The 13,270-nt window shown below is 42.0% G+C and overlaps 1 protein-coding gene across 1 annotated transcript in view; it reads left to right on the forward strand.

Moving 5' to 3' along the window:
* Positions 1-5,987: 5,987 nt before the first annotated feature.
* The window catches only part of cfap299 (cilia and flagella associated protein 299), a 73,155-nt gene continuing 65,872 nt past the window's right edge, over positions 5,988-13,270 (forward strand). The window contains exons 1-2 of the mRNA XM_086169758.1: positions 5,988-6,095; positions 11,071-11,231. Coding sequence (XP_086025884.1) covers positions 5,988-6,095; positions 11,071-11,231 — 269 coding nt within the window. The remainder of the gene's footprint in view (positions 6,096-11,070; positions 11,232-13,270) is intronic.

Here is a 13,270-nt window from a genome sequence, read left to right on the forward strand (position 1 = left end):
TACAGGCGTTAGAGTGACAGACAGTGACATTCATGCTACGGCTAACAGTGGCGCTAACACATCTGGAGAAAACAGACTCGACTCCGGGGTGTTTGTTAAGACTCTGATTGGGCTCAAACATCCAGGACTCAAGGCTCGGGTCGCATTTGGGTTTAAGGGCTTAGTTTCTGCTGATGTGTCTCAAACCGCATGACAAGCAAGTTTAGAACGAGGCTCCAGTTGGAATTCTGCGTTTTGCACCCTCAAGAAGCCCTGTGCTAATTTTTAACGCCTATCCAGATGTAGTAGAACAACAACCAATGAACAACAATGAAATGACGGACCGCGTGATCACAGGCACAACACAAATGGGGCGTAGTTTTCAGACTAATGCAGAATTAACCTGGCTTCTTTCACTTGCCGTGAAGCGGCGTCCGTCCAGGAGAAGTTGGAAAGGGAAAGAACGCTCCATTTGATACACCAGTTGGTCTTTCAGATTGAGGAAATGTTAGCTGCAATGTTCACCGCAGGGGGGTGCTCTATTTAGACGGATGCTTATAAAAAAATAATAATCATAAAACTTCCCATGTAGTATGGACCTCTTTACATAGCATAAGGATCAACTGAGACAAATTTAAAACCAAGTGAACAGCAGTATTTACAAATTATTTATATTATTTATAATATTCTAATGAGTTGGTCTCATAAATAATCCCGTTTCAGATGTTATTTCACAGATTAACAGCAACAAAACAAAAACTTTCTGTCCAAATTGATGGAATGCCAGAAATGGTTAAAATCACCGTGCTGCCATGTCTCTGTGTTTGTTTGGATAAAAAAAAAAAAATAAATAAAAAAAAAAAAAGAGCATTTTGCCAAAGTTCCTGTGTGACGCTGACACACTCATGTTGTGCTGTCCAAAACCCCAGAGATTATTGCTTTTGTACCAAAGTTTTATAATAACAACAACAACAACAATAATAATAATACAAAAACTTGAGCATGAAGAAGAGTTTTATGTAAGACATCAATAAACGTATGGGTTGACATGACGGCTTCATGTTGTGTTTGATGGTTAAAACACTGTGTCCAATCAGCTTGCTCCTCGCCCATTATTTTGGACCTCAAAGACTTTTTTTTTTTTTTATGATATTTATCATCACAGTCAACGGCCCGCCTTGGTTATTTAAATCTAATGGGTCGCATTCACCTTTAAGATAAAAACCAATGGACTACAGCATTAGTTTAATGTGTGAACTTCTTTAGTGCCCAATCGCCGTCGGCATCCAGGACCTTTAGTGCCAAAAGTCAGGATTCTGAGAACAATATCAGACTGGAATCCTGAATTTTCCTCCTCAGTATCCAACATTCAGTTGTAAAACCTTTATTTATTTAGTTTTTAATTCCTAATTTTCACAATAGTCATTAGGCCATGATGGGTAGAACACGGAGTGCAATCACTCCGGCTGAAGTACTTTCTGTGCAGAATTAAAAGCGTTTATATTTCATAAAACTAGCTATAACCCAAGTGATATGTTGTCATAATCTTCTTGTCATGGCAACTGGACTTGAATTTTATCCACCTTTCACCCTTCATCTAAGAGGCTTCTTCAGTTCTGAAAGTGGTCGTACTACCAAACATATCTGATCACAGAAACCGTCCCTTGGTAGTAAGAGGGGAATGACTCCCCCAACCCCATCCGACCAACTGATATTCAACTTCCATCACTCCAGGTGAAGGCGTGAAAGTTGGATGATGTTAGATTTCCATTGGGGGGGCGGCAGACAATCAGTGAAGGAAAATGCAAAGCAGCAGTGACCAAGGCAGGATCTAGTGCTCAGGAGAATCGTAAACAGACGTTGTCGGAGGAAGATATTGCCTTGTTTTTGTTGGTCTTCGAGAAGGAAAACACCGCGTGGCTTATTTTGAAGCTACCATTTTGTGTTTCTACACTGCAACTCGTCCCATCTTGGTGAATAGGAAGTACCTCCAGTGTCAGTGTCAGCTGGTAGTAGTGACCGGGTTACGGCACCACATCGAAGGCCGGGTGAAGGATTTGGTCGCACAGATGGGATGCTTACGCCCCCGTCATAAAAATGCTACCTTTGGACAAAAAACCAGAGACGTCCAATAACGAATTACTTCATAAAGTTTACCTGTCGAGGTAGGAAAAAACTTTTTCGAGGAAGGGTGAGGGTCATAAGACATGACATACCATGGCTCTTCCTCACGTCATCATTGTACAACCTTCCCCCCCCAGTGCTGGAAACTTTGTTTTTTAATGCTTTCCAGCTGTTGGACGCTGACCCGTTAAACAAAAAAAAAAAAACTATTGATGTTGGATGAATTCACCTCCTAAAAGAATTATTGATTGGGTCCAGGGGAGTCTAATCAGACCCTGCACCGGAGAACCAATCAGATTTTGAGAAAAAAAAAAAAAACATTGTCAGAGAATTTGGAACATCCTTCACATCTGACTTGTGTTGACTTTCCCAAGGGACGACATTCGCACGACAAGCAGAGTTTAGCTGATCCTTGCTTTATGCCGCTTAGACGAGCGCGGAGGTGAGGCTAATCCAAAAAGTACATGTTTCACCCGTGGCTGTCATTGTGCTGAAGGTGGCGGTGCCTCAAGCAGACCTAGGAGCTTCTTGGTCTTCTTCGATGAGGTCTAAGAGCAGCTGCCGGAGCGACCCCGCCCCAGAGCTCTCCTCCTCCTCCCCGGCACCGTCTCCGCAAACTAATTCGATTTCCCTGTCCTTCCTGCTCTGAGTCACCACGGTCTGCGCTCTTGCTCCTCGCTACAAGAGCTGCAAAGACCCAACGGACCACGTTCTGTGAGGAACAGCGCGTTCCTTGGTTTATTCCTCCCTCATTGACTGCATTTCGCTTTTTAAGCCTGTTCTGGACTGACGTAAAATCCAAATGATTCACCCCATTGGCTATTTATTGATTGATTTACTATTTATCTCTAATTTTGACAGAACAAATAACAGATATGAGTTGGTGTGTCATCAGTACGGATTAATTTGCGGATGAATGAAGACGTTTGCTGGGTTTCTTGTAGATCCTTCACGTCAGACTGAGGATGTAAGAACGAAAATGTAAAAAAAATAAATAAATAAATGAACTGCACTTGTGCAGCTGCCATGAAACACATTGTTCTTTAGCGTCAATAACCAATTAGCGTGTCCGCTGTTTGCTCTGTTGAATGAACAAATACATTTTTAAAAAAAGTCAGAAATTCTCAGACTTTCAGGAGGACACCCTGGTGAACGCCACCTGGCGGCGGAAACACTCATCTGCATCACATGGCGAGAAACTGGCGCTGGGCGAAGACCGTTGACTCGGAAAAAAGAGGGACGGGAGAATTTTCCATAATTCACGATGACGATGAATAATGGAGGGATTCTTTAATCCGAGGTAAGGAAATACTCGAGGGTGAGGCATTTGCGTGACAAGCCTCGCTTGAGGTTGAGTCGGTCGGGGGGCTGCCGACTTTGCCCTGCCCTAAAAAGCCCTGCCATGTCAAAAAAAAAAACAAAAAAAAAAACAGAAAGAGAGGATAAAAGATGATAATAGCAGCAAACTTTCTCCATTACCCAGGATTTAACATTCTTTCTTTTTTCAACAAAAAGCTGACAATTAAGCAATAAGCTGAAAATAATGACACTTGTGGATATTAATTTAAAGTTATGTTGATGTTGTCGCCATCTAGAGGTCACAGAAATTGACACACTGTGCTGCAGTGGGGCTGCTAAAGTAATTGTCCGTTCCATTGATACAAGGATTGTTGCTTGAAATTGATTTTTCAAGGATTGACCTTTTCTTAACAGTTGTAATACATTTTAAATATCTATATTTCTAAGTACGGAGAAATACAATGAAATAATAGTATATACTTCAGGCCTTAAAGTACTAGCTTTTCCAGGGCAGAGACTCCATTACTCATAATCCATAATGTAGATCGAGATATGAGAAGCAAGGAGAGTAGATTTAAGTTCAAATGTTAACAGCTAATGAGCACTCAATTCTCATCTTCTTTAAAGAAAAAAAAAAAAAAAAAAATCCATGGAAAAATTCACTTGACTGTGTAAAAACAAAAAACAAAAATAAAAAGCAAACAACAAAGGCTGAAAATATGGAAGAAAAATTGAAAATGAAATAAACATAAAAATAAATTGGTAACTTCAAATTCAAAGGAATAAAGGAGGAAAAAAAAAACAAAAATGCAAAAACAAAAAAAAAGAAAAAGCACCCCCCCCCCTATCGTACACCCGGTCTGGGTAATTGCTTTATTAGTTCACTGGGGTTCTCTCTCTCTGTCTTTGAGAACATTCACCTGCTGCGGCACAGAAATCACTCGCATCTGGCAGGCCTGGAGTTTCCCACAGCGGTGCGACTGCATTCCCTCACACCCCGCCGACACAATCATTAATTCTGCAGGTCACATGATCGAGCCGTGGGTTGGGGGGTGACCCCACAGCGGGGATGAGGGGCTTGACTGAAAACAGACAGGATCCTGTGCTTGGGGGACGGGACATCACTTATAATATAGTTCTTCAGGACGTTTTCCTTTCCAGCGAGACGGCAAAGGGGAAGCAGGGAAAGGGGCGTCTGGCCTGGGGGGTTCTTACATAAGTTTGATAATGCTATTTGGCGGCGGCTCAGTGGGAAAAACCCAAACCTGTCACTCTGCTACCATGGCTAAAGGCACTGGTGCATCATGCATCAATGCATTAGTCCCCTCCTTTATCCAGGGGTTTACCAGAACCGGCTGTGATAAACAAAAATCTGCAAAGTCTTTTGTTATTTATACATATTTCGAAGCTTTATGACCCTCCCCAAACTCTTATTGATCTTTTCCATACTCTTATAAACATAAACACTTCTTATACTCTTAAACGAGTAGCGATCCCACATCGATGTGAAATGGACTGGGCAAGATACTGAATGGATGCTATGCGCAGGAGATGCAGAGCGAGTTGCTGAGCCAATCGGAGCCAAGGATACAGAACACCATGCTGTGGTTGGTTGCTACCCTCAAAAATGTTTATTTTACTGTAAAATTCAAATAATAAATATATATAGAAATACGTTCATACCACAAAAACCTAAGGTATGGCAATAATTCTGTGATATAGAATTGTATCGTGAATTAAAAATACAGATTTCTAATCCGGGATGCAATTTTATAACGTGGATTATTCACTAAACCATGGGTTTTTGCAATTACGTAACACAGATTAAAAATCCACAAAAAGTCTGGCCTTTTTTTAGCTGACAGTATTAACTTGATGGAAAAAAAGACAGAAAGTTTGGAAAAGGAAAAAAATAGTCACTTCAAACAAAAATGGAGGGAAATTAGAATAACATGAAAAAGAACAAGCAGAGGTGCACATTTTTAAGGAAATAAATAAATAAATTTCAGTTTATTTCAGCATTTACGTGTTCAAAATCAGTTGCTGTATTCACTGCACTATAGGTCATGTTACCCGACAAGTGAATCCGTAGCACAGCTTCAAGTACAACTTCCAACAAAAACACTATTAGGTACTTTTTTTTATGCTTTTACCACAAGTGCTTCATCTCAAATGTATCATTTAAATGATATCACATGAGCAGAATGTATGTACATTTCGAGGTCTTTGGAGTGGTAAGAGATTGAGATTATTATTTAAACTGGCATAATTGGTCGAAAAACGGAGGACACTCACCCGTGTTCTTGTCACTTCCCGGCCGGAGGCTTGTCCCCGGTCTCCCCGTCGAATTTTCCGCTTTTCTTCGTCAAAAAACCCGCAAGCAATAAACAATGACAACACGGACGCACTCAAATCAGATTCCCCCTGCTGGGTGCGCGGAGGATGTGGCTCCGCTCATTTCCGGTGAGAGCAGGAGGGCGCGCTCCTGCCGACTTCCGGTTCCGGTCATCTAGCGCAGAAAAACAGGTGGAGCCGTTGCCATGGCTACGCTCATTCAGTAAACAGAGGGACGCCCGGGGGGGAAGATGGAGTTCACCTCGGTCGGGCGCCTCTTCGACTCCAACACTCAATTCCGGGTCTACGAGGACTACCTGGACTCCAAAGTGACGCCGATTGACCTGTTTTATCTGAAAGTAAGTCGCTGTGTTTTTTATTTTAATTTTTTCTGAACTTTGCGACCACTTGACGTCACATCTAGTTTGTCGGCTAACCGAAATTTTGCCTCGGCAAAAGTATTACTGTCAACCCATATATTTAACATGGAAGTGGTTTTAAAACACCTCCCTCTCATGCATAAATTTAAAATAAATAACAAAATTAAAAGTAATAATAATAATTTGTTGGTAGCGGACGCTGTTTTCCGGTTTTTATGCTCGGTTAGCTGGCTGGCAGTGGAGGTGAACAGGCTGGGTAAAAAACAAACAGCTTTTGCAAAAAGACATTGCTATTCAAAAACACGAAGCCCGTTCAATATTTGAATTGGAGGCCGAATTGTTGAGCGTTCAAGAGAGGATTTAAAATCGTTTTATTTAAATAATTTGAAGTTGTTTCGCTTCGGTCTCGGCAAAGGGAACATAAAATGAGCAAAATTGTCAAGGGAGGTCGGTGTGAACCGCTCTTAACCGGAGTTGTGTTGTGTTGAATTAATCTATTTTACATATTTACGCCTTCTATATACACGGTCTGTGACTCCTTTCCCCCTTTCTGTGTCGTATTCTGTGCAGTTTTAGCTCACTGTTCAATCACAGAGAAGCGTTGAACTTTCCCTGTATCACAATTAGCGACACCTGCGTGGAGACGTCACAGCTGTGGGATGCCGCTGTGACGTCACAGCCCCCCCCTTTTACACACGGCGCTTTTTGTTATTCTTTGTCAGAGTGCTTCCCCCGTGAAACATAACAGACTTTCCCAGTGCACCCACCCCCTTACCAAGATTCCCCTGTCTTCCGTACCCATCCCTCCGCACACACACACACACACACACACACACACACGCACACACACACACACACACACACACACACACACACACACACACACACACACACACACACACACACACACACACACTAGCACAAGTGTAAATAGCCCGCTTGGATATGGGGGTGCGTTGTTGATGCAGTTGCATCTATTGTCCGCTAGATGGCGCTGTCGTACAGCTAATCAGAGTTGTGGGTCCAGTCTCTCAGCACGCAGAATGCGGGTAAAAACCCCTTTAGCGTACATAATATTATGTTCTTATCCATGTTTTAGACATTTCAACTCAAATACGATTTTTATATCGACCTACTGAAACCTCACGTCTGCTATGCTGGAAATGGGAACATAAACAACTAATGGTGGGAAAGTGACTCGCCATAATTTCCACAGCAGAGAGACTAATTTTATTCCACTTGTAACATATCTTATATTCCATTGTATTGATAGATAGTATCTGTAAAACTCTCCCTGCATTTCTGTTTGCTTGGCTTTACGATGAGGTATTTACTGCATCAAGTAACTCTCAAAGAAATGCAATCCAAACAAATTTCCGGCATTCTTATGTGTCAAGTTTTGATCAATGTCACCTTAACTTTTCATTTCTTAATTTGATAGACACCTGATTCGTCATTGGATTCGTGCTCTGGTGTCCAAAAATCCCCTGACCAAGTCACGTTGACGACTGGTCTCATTCATAGACCCCCATCTATGTTGAGGCGGTCTCCTCAAACAAGGCGGCCCAATATACACCTGCATGTTTCTGTCCCTGAGACTGTAGCCGCTCGGGATAAAGTAAATTCGAGAACAATGGGGAAATACATTTAACAACAAGTGGTAAACATCCCCTTCCATCCCCATCTTGTAACATGACTTGTTATTTTGACACTTTATAGTTTTATTTGTATTTCTTATTCTCCCCCCTTTTTTACACTGTTTATACAATTTCCTACTATTATTTATTATTGTTACGTTTTACTTGAAACTCTGGCACAACAATTTCCTTTTGGATAAATAAAGTTGTTGTTATTCTTATCTAATTTCTTCATCATGAGGTTGGAAGGCAAGAATCAAAAAATCGTTGCAACATGTGAATCTAAAATTTCAGAAACGGGTAATACTCTATGTGCTCTTTGTGCAGCTTACACTGCACATAGAGGACAAAGAAAGCCTGTGTGATAGAAATTCAGAGCAGAAGACAAATAAACAGCTCGGTTCTGTCACCAAATGACGGAAACATTCGGACGGACTCCATCAGAGCCCCTCTGTCAAGCAGCTTCAGGTTCCCCCTGGTCACTAGATGGCAGCCTTTCCAACAATACCCACGGCCCACATTGTTTGAACACCTGTGTCCACAGGCGAGGACAACAACTCATATCTGTCCTGATAATCAGCCGCCATCAATCACTACCGAGGCCAGTCAAGCCTCCCCTCCTCACCCCCCCCCCCCCCCCCACTCTGCTGTGACAACACACTCAATGCAGGTCACCTGACCTGATAAGCCCTGGCCTGGTGATAAATGCCCTAATTATAAAGCTATTTTTCCTGGACTGCGGCTCACAAAACGGTTATGCTAGTCATGCAGCGTGACTGCTGAATCTTCTGGAACCAGGCCCACCGGCTCCTCCAATTTCCCTTTTTTATGCTAGAAGTTAGTAGTTTTAATTTTTCAAAAACATTAGCTCTTCATTCATGGAAACAGAATAAAGACTGAAGTTGTCCGTTACTTGCAGCCGGTGCTCTATTTGGTCACATGATCTGTGTGGAAAAAACAAATTGATACTGTTGTCATTGTCGTGATTATTTAATCACAGAATGTCAATTTCGAGCGGGAAAGAAAGCCACATGTGATGTTCTTGAATGACAGGGATGGGGTGTATTTATTCGTTCATATCCAGAAAGTTCACGCCCACTTACAACCTATCAGGTTTGGCAGAATTCTCAGGATTTGTCGACCAGTCATGTGTTTATTCATTGCTGATGGTCGGTCCTCTTCTTCCTCGGCAGGAGCGAGGTTTTAAAATGAAGTCTCAGCATTTGCCTCCTCACATTGGCTTCGGTACGAATTGTTAAATTGGACAAAAACAAATTCTCCAGCGATTCAGGAGGACTCTGGAAAATACTTTCGATCCACTGGTGGATCAGATTCCCCCTGCCTGCCTGGCTTCTCCCCAGTTTCTCCATCCTCCTCCTACTGTCCAAAACCAATCAACAGGTACAGCAAAGATTCCATATTGACTGTTGATTCGAATAATAATTTATCCTTTATTAATCCTCCGTGGGGACTCGTTCTTTGCAATTAACCCATCATGGATGATCCGTGAGCTGCCGTTTGGGGTTCAGTATCTTTTTTAACAACACTCCGACACGCTAGGAGGAGCCGGGGATCAAACCAGGAATGGTTGGTTCCTAAGTCGATTGCTCGACCTCCTGCGCCACGCCGCTCCGAAGAGAGGGTGAATGCTTGGATAGTCTCTGCATGTGGCTCGGCTGTGATATTTGACATGATTTCCTCTCATTTTTGCATTTTTGGTGGGGTAATTTCTTTGGGGTTTCAAGATCATTTTTGACTTTTTCGAAATCTGACTATGTTGATTATTATTTGGAGTCTGATAAGCACGTTTTTTTTTTTTTTTTTTTTTAAAGCTGAACGCAATTACCCTCTGTGAGTTTCCCTCCACATTTTCTTGGGTAAATTATTAACCCCTGACCTCTGACTAGACCTCCTAATTTATCTATATATGTTTCGGTCCGTTTTACCAAACAAGTTAAGCAGCTGAATGGAAAAAAAGCACGATGAGGCCTTTCCTTTTTTTTTTTTGTTTTTTAGGCCCCTTGGTCAGGTGTCTGGATGTCAGGATGCTGTGGCTGCCGTTCTCTACATTTTTCTTATTTTTGACGGTCTGTGTTTTGGCCGTCGTTCTGATGTGAGTTGTTCTGGAACCTCTCAGCTTCAAAGAAAACCCTTCCTGAGCGGAGTCTCGTGTGATCTAGACGACCGTGGAAATAAACCACAGCACTGTACTGGTTAATTGAAAAATAATATACAAATCAAACCCTGATGAGCCAGCTTTCCAGCGGCGGCTCTTCGTTTCTTGCCTGTTTGATATTCTTTATCCTTTTTGTGTTCTTATGGTACCAAAACTAGGAATTTGTGTGAATTAACTGTGTGAATTCATTTCATGTTCAATATTATTTTATTTTGAATTGAAAATTGAATAAGATAAATACATCAACACAAAATAAATTACACATTTTTCCTTTTGGCTTTTCCCTTCAGGGGTTTCAACAGTGAATCAGCTTTCTCCATCAAACGCCATTCTCTGTATCCTCCTCTCTTACGTCAACAAACTTAAAATCCTCTCACTACATCCTGACACTTGAAGCATTTAATATCCCATATCATTTTACATTAGAGTAAAAAAACAAAATGTATAAAAATACACAGTATTTTAGTTTAATAAAATGTCAGCAAAAATAGGATGTGGCATAAAGAGTACATTAATTGGTTTTAACTCCGATGTGTGTTTCTTGACTAATTTTGTAGCGTTGACTACTCCTTCGTCAGTTAAGTGGAGGCTAGCTTCAGCTAATGAAAGCTAACACTGGCTAATACAGGCTAACAGAGGCATAAAATCCGTTAGCACCGAATAAAATCAGTACAGATTAACAGGCATAACACTTGTTAGTTCAGGTCAACTGACACTGGTAAATGCCTAATAATGTTAGCTAAAGCTAACCGAGGTTAGCACAGGATAATATAGGGAAGCACAAGCTAATATTGGCTCATTCAGGCTAAAGAGAAGCTTTCCTCTCGGTCCGAAAGCAACTCCGCACGAGTGCACGTCTAAAAACGCAAGCCTGCACTGACTGAGGTCTCAACGGGTTGATTATGAGGATGTGTGTGTGCGTGTGTGTGTGTACACACGGCAACACTGGTGGAGACGTGGACATGAAGAAGTATTCATGTGATTATACAGTAGATAATACAGCACTTGAGTTGCAACATTTTTTCACAGTGCTTGTTAACCTTCTGAAACAGTATATTCTTTGGGCATTATATTCTTATTCAAACCTTGTAGCCCAGATCGCAGGCCTGATCATCTCCTATTCCTTCTCCTCCTCCTGCAGAACAGGGAGTTGGCCCGCAAACTGGTGGAGCAGGGCCACAAGGGCACGGTGCTGAGCCGGGAGGAGTTCGAGGAGCGGAAAGCAGCTGCTCAGGCGGCTCAGGCCGCACAGGTCGCCCAGCCCACCAAGTCCAGCACCCTCTACTACCAAAGCGGACCCACGTGAGTTAACCCCTCATCTGTATGTGTCCTGAGTCCCCACCCCATAACCCCCAACCCCACTGGGCCAGGTCAAATGCGGTTCTGTAATTGTCTAAACGCGATGTGATTTGTCCTTTTCTTTTCTTTCTTTTTTTTTTTTTTTTTTTTTGGAGTCAGTCAGTAACTGCGGCTGCTAGAGACGTTCCCCGCTGCTCTTCTTGTCTGTGTTAGTGTTCTGCGGTTCAGTGGAGAGTCATATTTCAGCAAGATGCCTTTTTTTATTTTGAGTATTTCTGCGGCAGTAGCCCCTTGGGTGACAGTGTTGTGCTCGTGTTCAGATCGTCTTCCGCAGTTTCACTCTCTGGTGATGAAATGAAGAGGCACCAAAGCAAACCTCATATGAGCAGAGAAACTGCTGTTGAAGGGCGGACGCATATCGATATCACATGAGCATATTTGGGCGTAGGGAATTCCGGCGTCCGTAGGTTAGCTTATCGCTCAGCAGAATTTTCAATGTCGAGCTCAAACCAACACCATCCAGTTGACCAGCAGCAACTTGCATCGTAATGACTTAGGTTTCATGTAAGCATCCAGGTGACATCCAGAAAAATCAGTTATGAGGTCATAAGGATGTCGGTGTCCTTCCTCAGTGTCGCAAAGATGCAGATTTTAGGTTGAAAAGGTCGTTGTTTCGTCTGTTTTTCAATTCAACGTTCAAAATATGACATCTTTCTGATGCCTGGATGTCGGAGACAGATTTCGGAAATCAAGACCAGACATGCTCAGAGGTCTGGAGGTGTAAAAATGCCTGGTTCCGCAGAAGAAAACGTCTGGACATTCTAAAAGATGTGTTTCGGTTAGTTAGCAATTAGCATGTTCCCCTCAGGACAATGGTGGAAACGGTTGAAAGGATTTTCCTGGCTGAGCTCAAAGCGGCAAAGCACCACGTGTGAGGGTTCATAGAGTGATGGTCTGTCAGGATATCATCCTTTTTTTTTCTATCAAGGTAAATAGATCTAGGGATTGAACAGACACATCAGTTCATTTCAGAGAAAAGGAGTGAAAGGTCACAAAGGCTGCGTTCACAGACCCTTCGCAGTCACACATGTTTCATCCATGGGCCAGCATTTCAGAAATCAAATTTAAAAAAACAACAACCTGAAAGCTGGCATTGTTACTGATTTAGTTTTTCTTTCATTAAGCTTATTTTCAAATAACTTTGCTAATTTTTAAACATCAATTCTTAAAGTTCAAGTTGATTTTCACGGGACCTTTATTGGTATTTATTGATATTCAAGTAAAATTTGTTCTGGTATTTCTTCCAGAATATTTTCTCTGATTTTTATATATATATATATATATATATATATATATTATATATATATATATATATATATATATATATATATATGTATATATATATGAATTCACCAATATAATTTTTTTTTTTCTGTCGAAGTAACATTCTTGCTGGCTGACTGCTTTTTAATTATTTTTTTAATTTATTGTTGTTGCTATAATTAGTATTTTTCCATGCTGATTTTAGCACCTCTTAAACAGTTGTTTTTCTGTTCCCCTCGTGTCGTACGAAAGACTCAGATCTCTACGTGCATTATTGACTACAGCCACCAGGGGCGTCACTAATCCGAGCGAACTGTGCCCGTGGAGCTGGTGCGGCAGGAAGAGGTTGACAGAAACCTCCCCCTACTGCACCAGCCAGGGCTTCACGTCGTGATTTATCCTCCCCTGGTTTGCCCCGGCTCGTCCCCGGCAACAAAATTAACCACTTCCCCCCTCGCCGCGCAGCGGTTATTACAAGCTAATGTTAAAGACACACAGGAAAACTCACAGTGACTCTTTTCTTTTCCTCTTCTTGTTTTTTCATACGTCAAATTAGCCCTGCCTGCACGGCGGCGGCTGCAGGGCCGCGTGCGCAAGGAAAATATAAAAGTGCGTTTTTTGGCCGAAGTTCTGTTCGTCTCATCAGGGGAGTGACAGCTCGTAAAAACCCCGATCTCTGATAGGTCTATCCGGTGCGGTAGCAGTTCAGGCGGCTTATT

This window comes from Fistularia commersonii, chromosome 22 (genome assembly GCF_037954325.1).
Source record: "Fistularia commersonii isolate RoL2024-O1a breed Wild chromosome 22, RoL_Fcom_v1.0, whole genome shotgun sequence".
NCBI classification, from domain to species: Eukaryota; Metazoa; Chordata; class Actinopteri; order Syngnathiformes; family Fistulariidae; genus Fistularia; species Fistularia commersonii.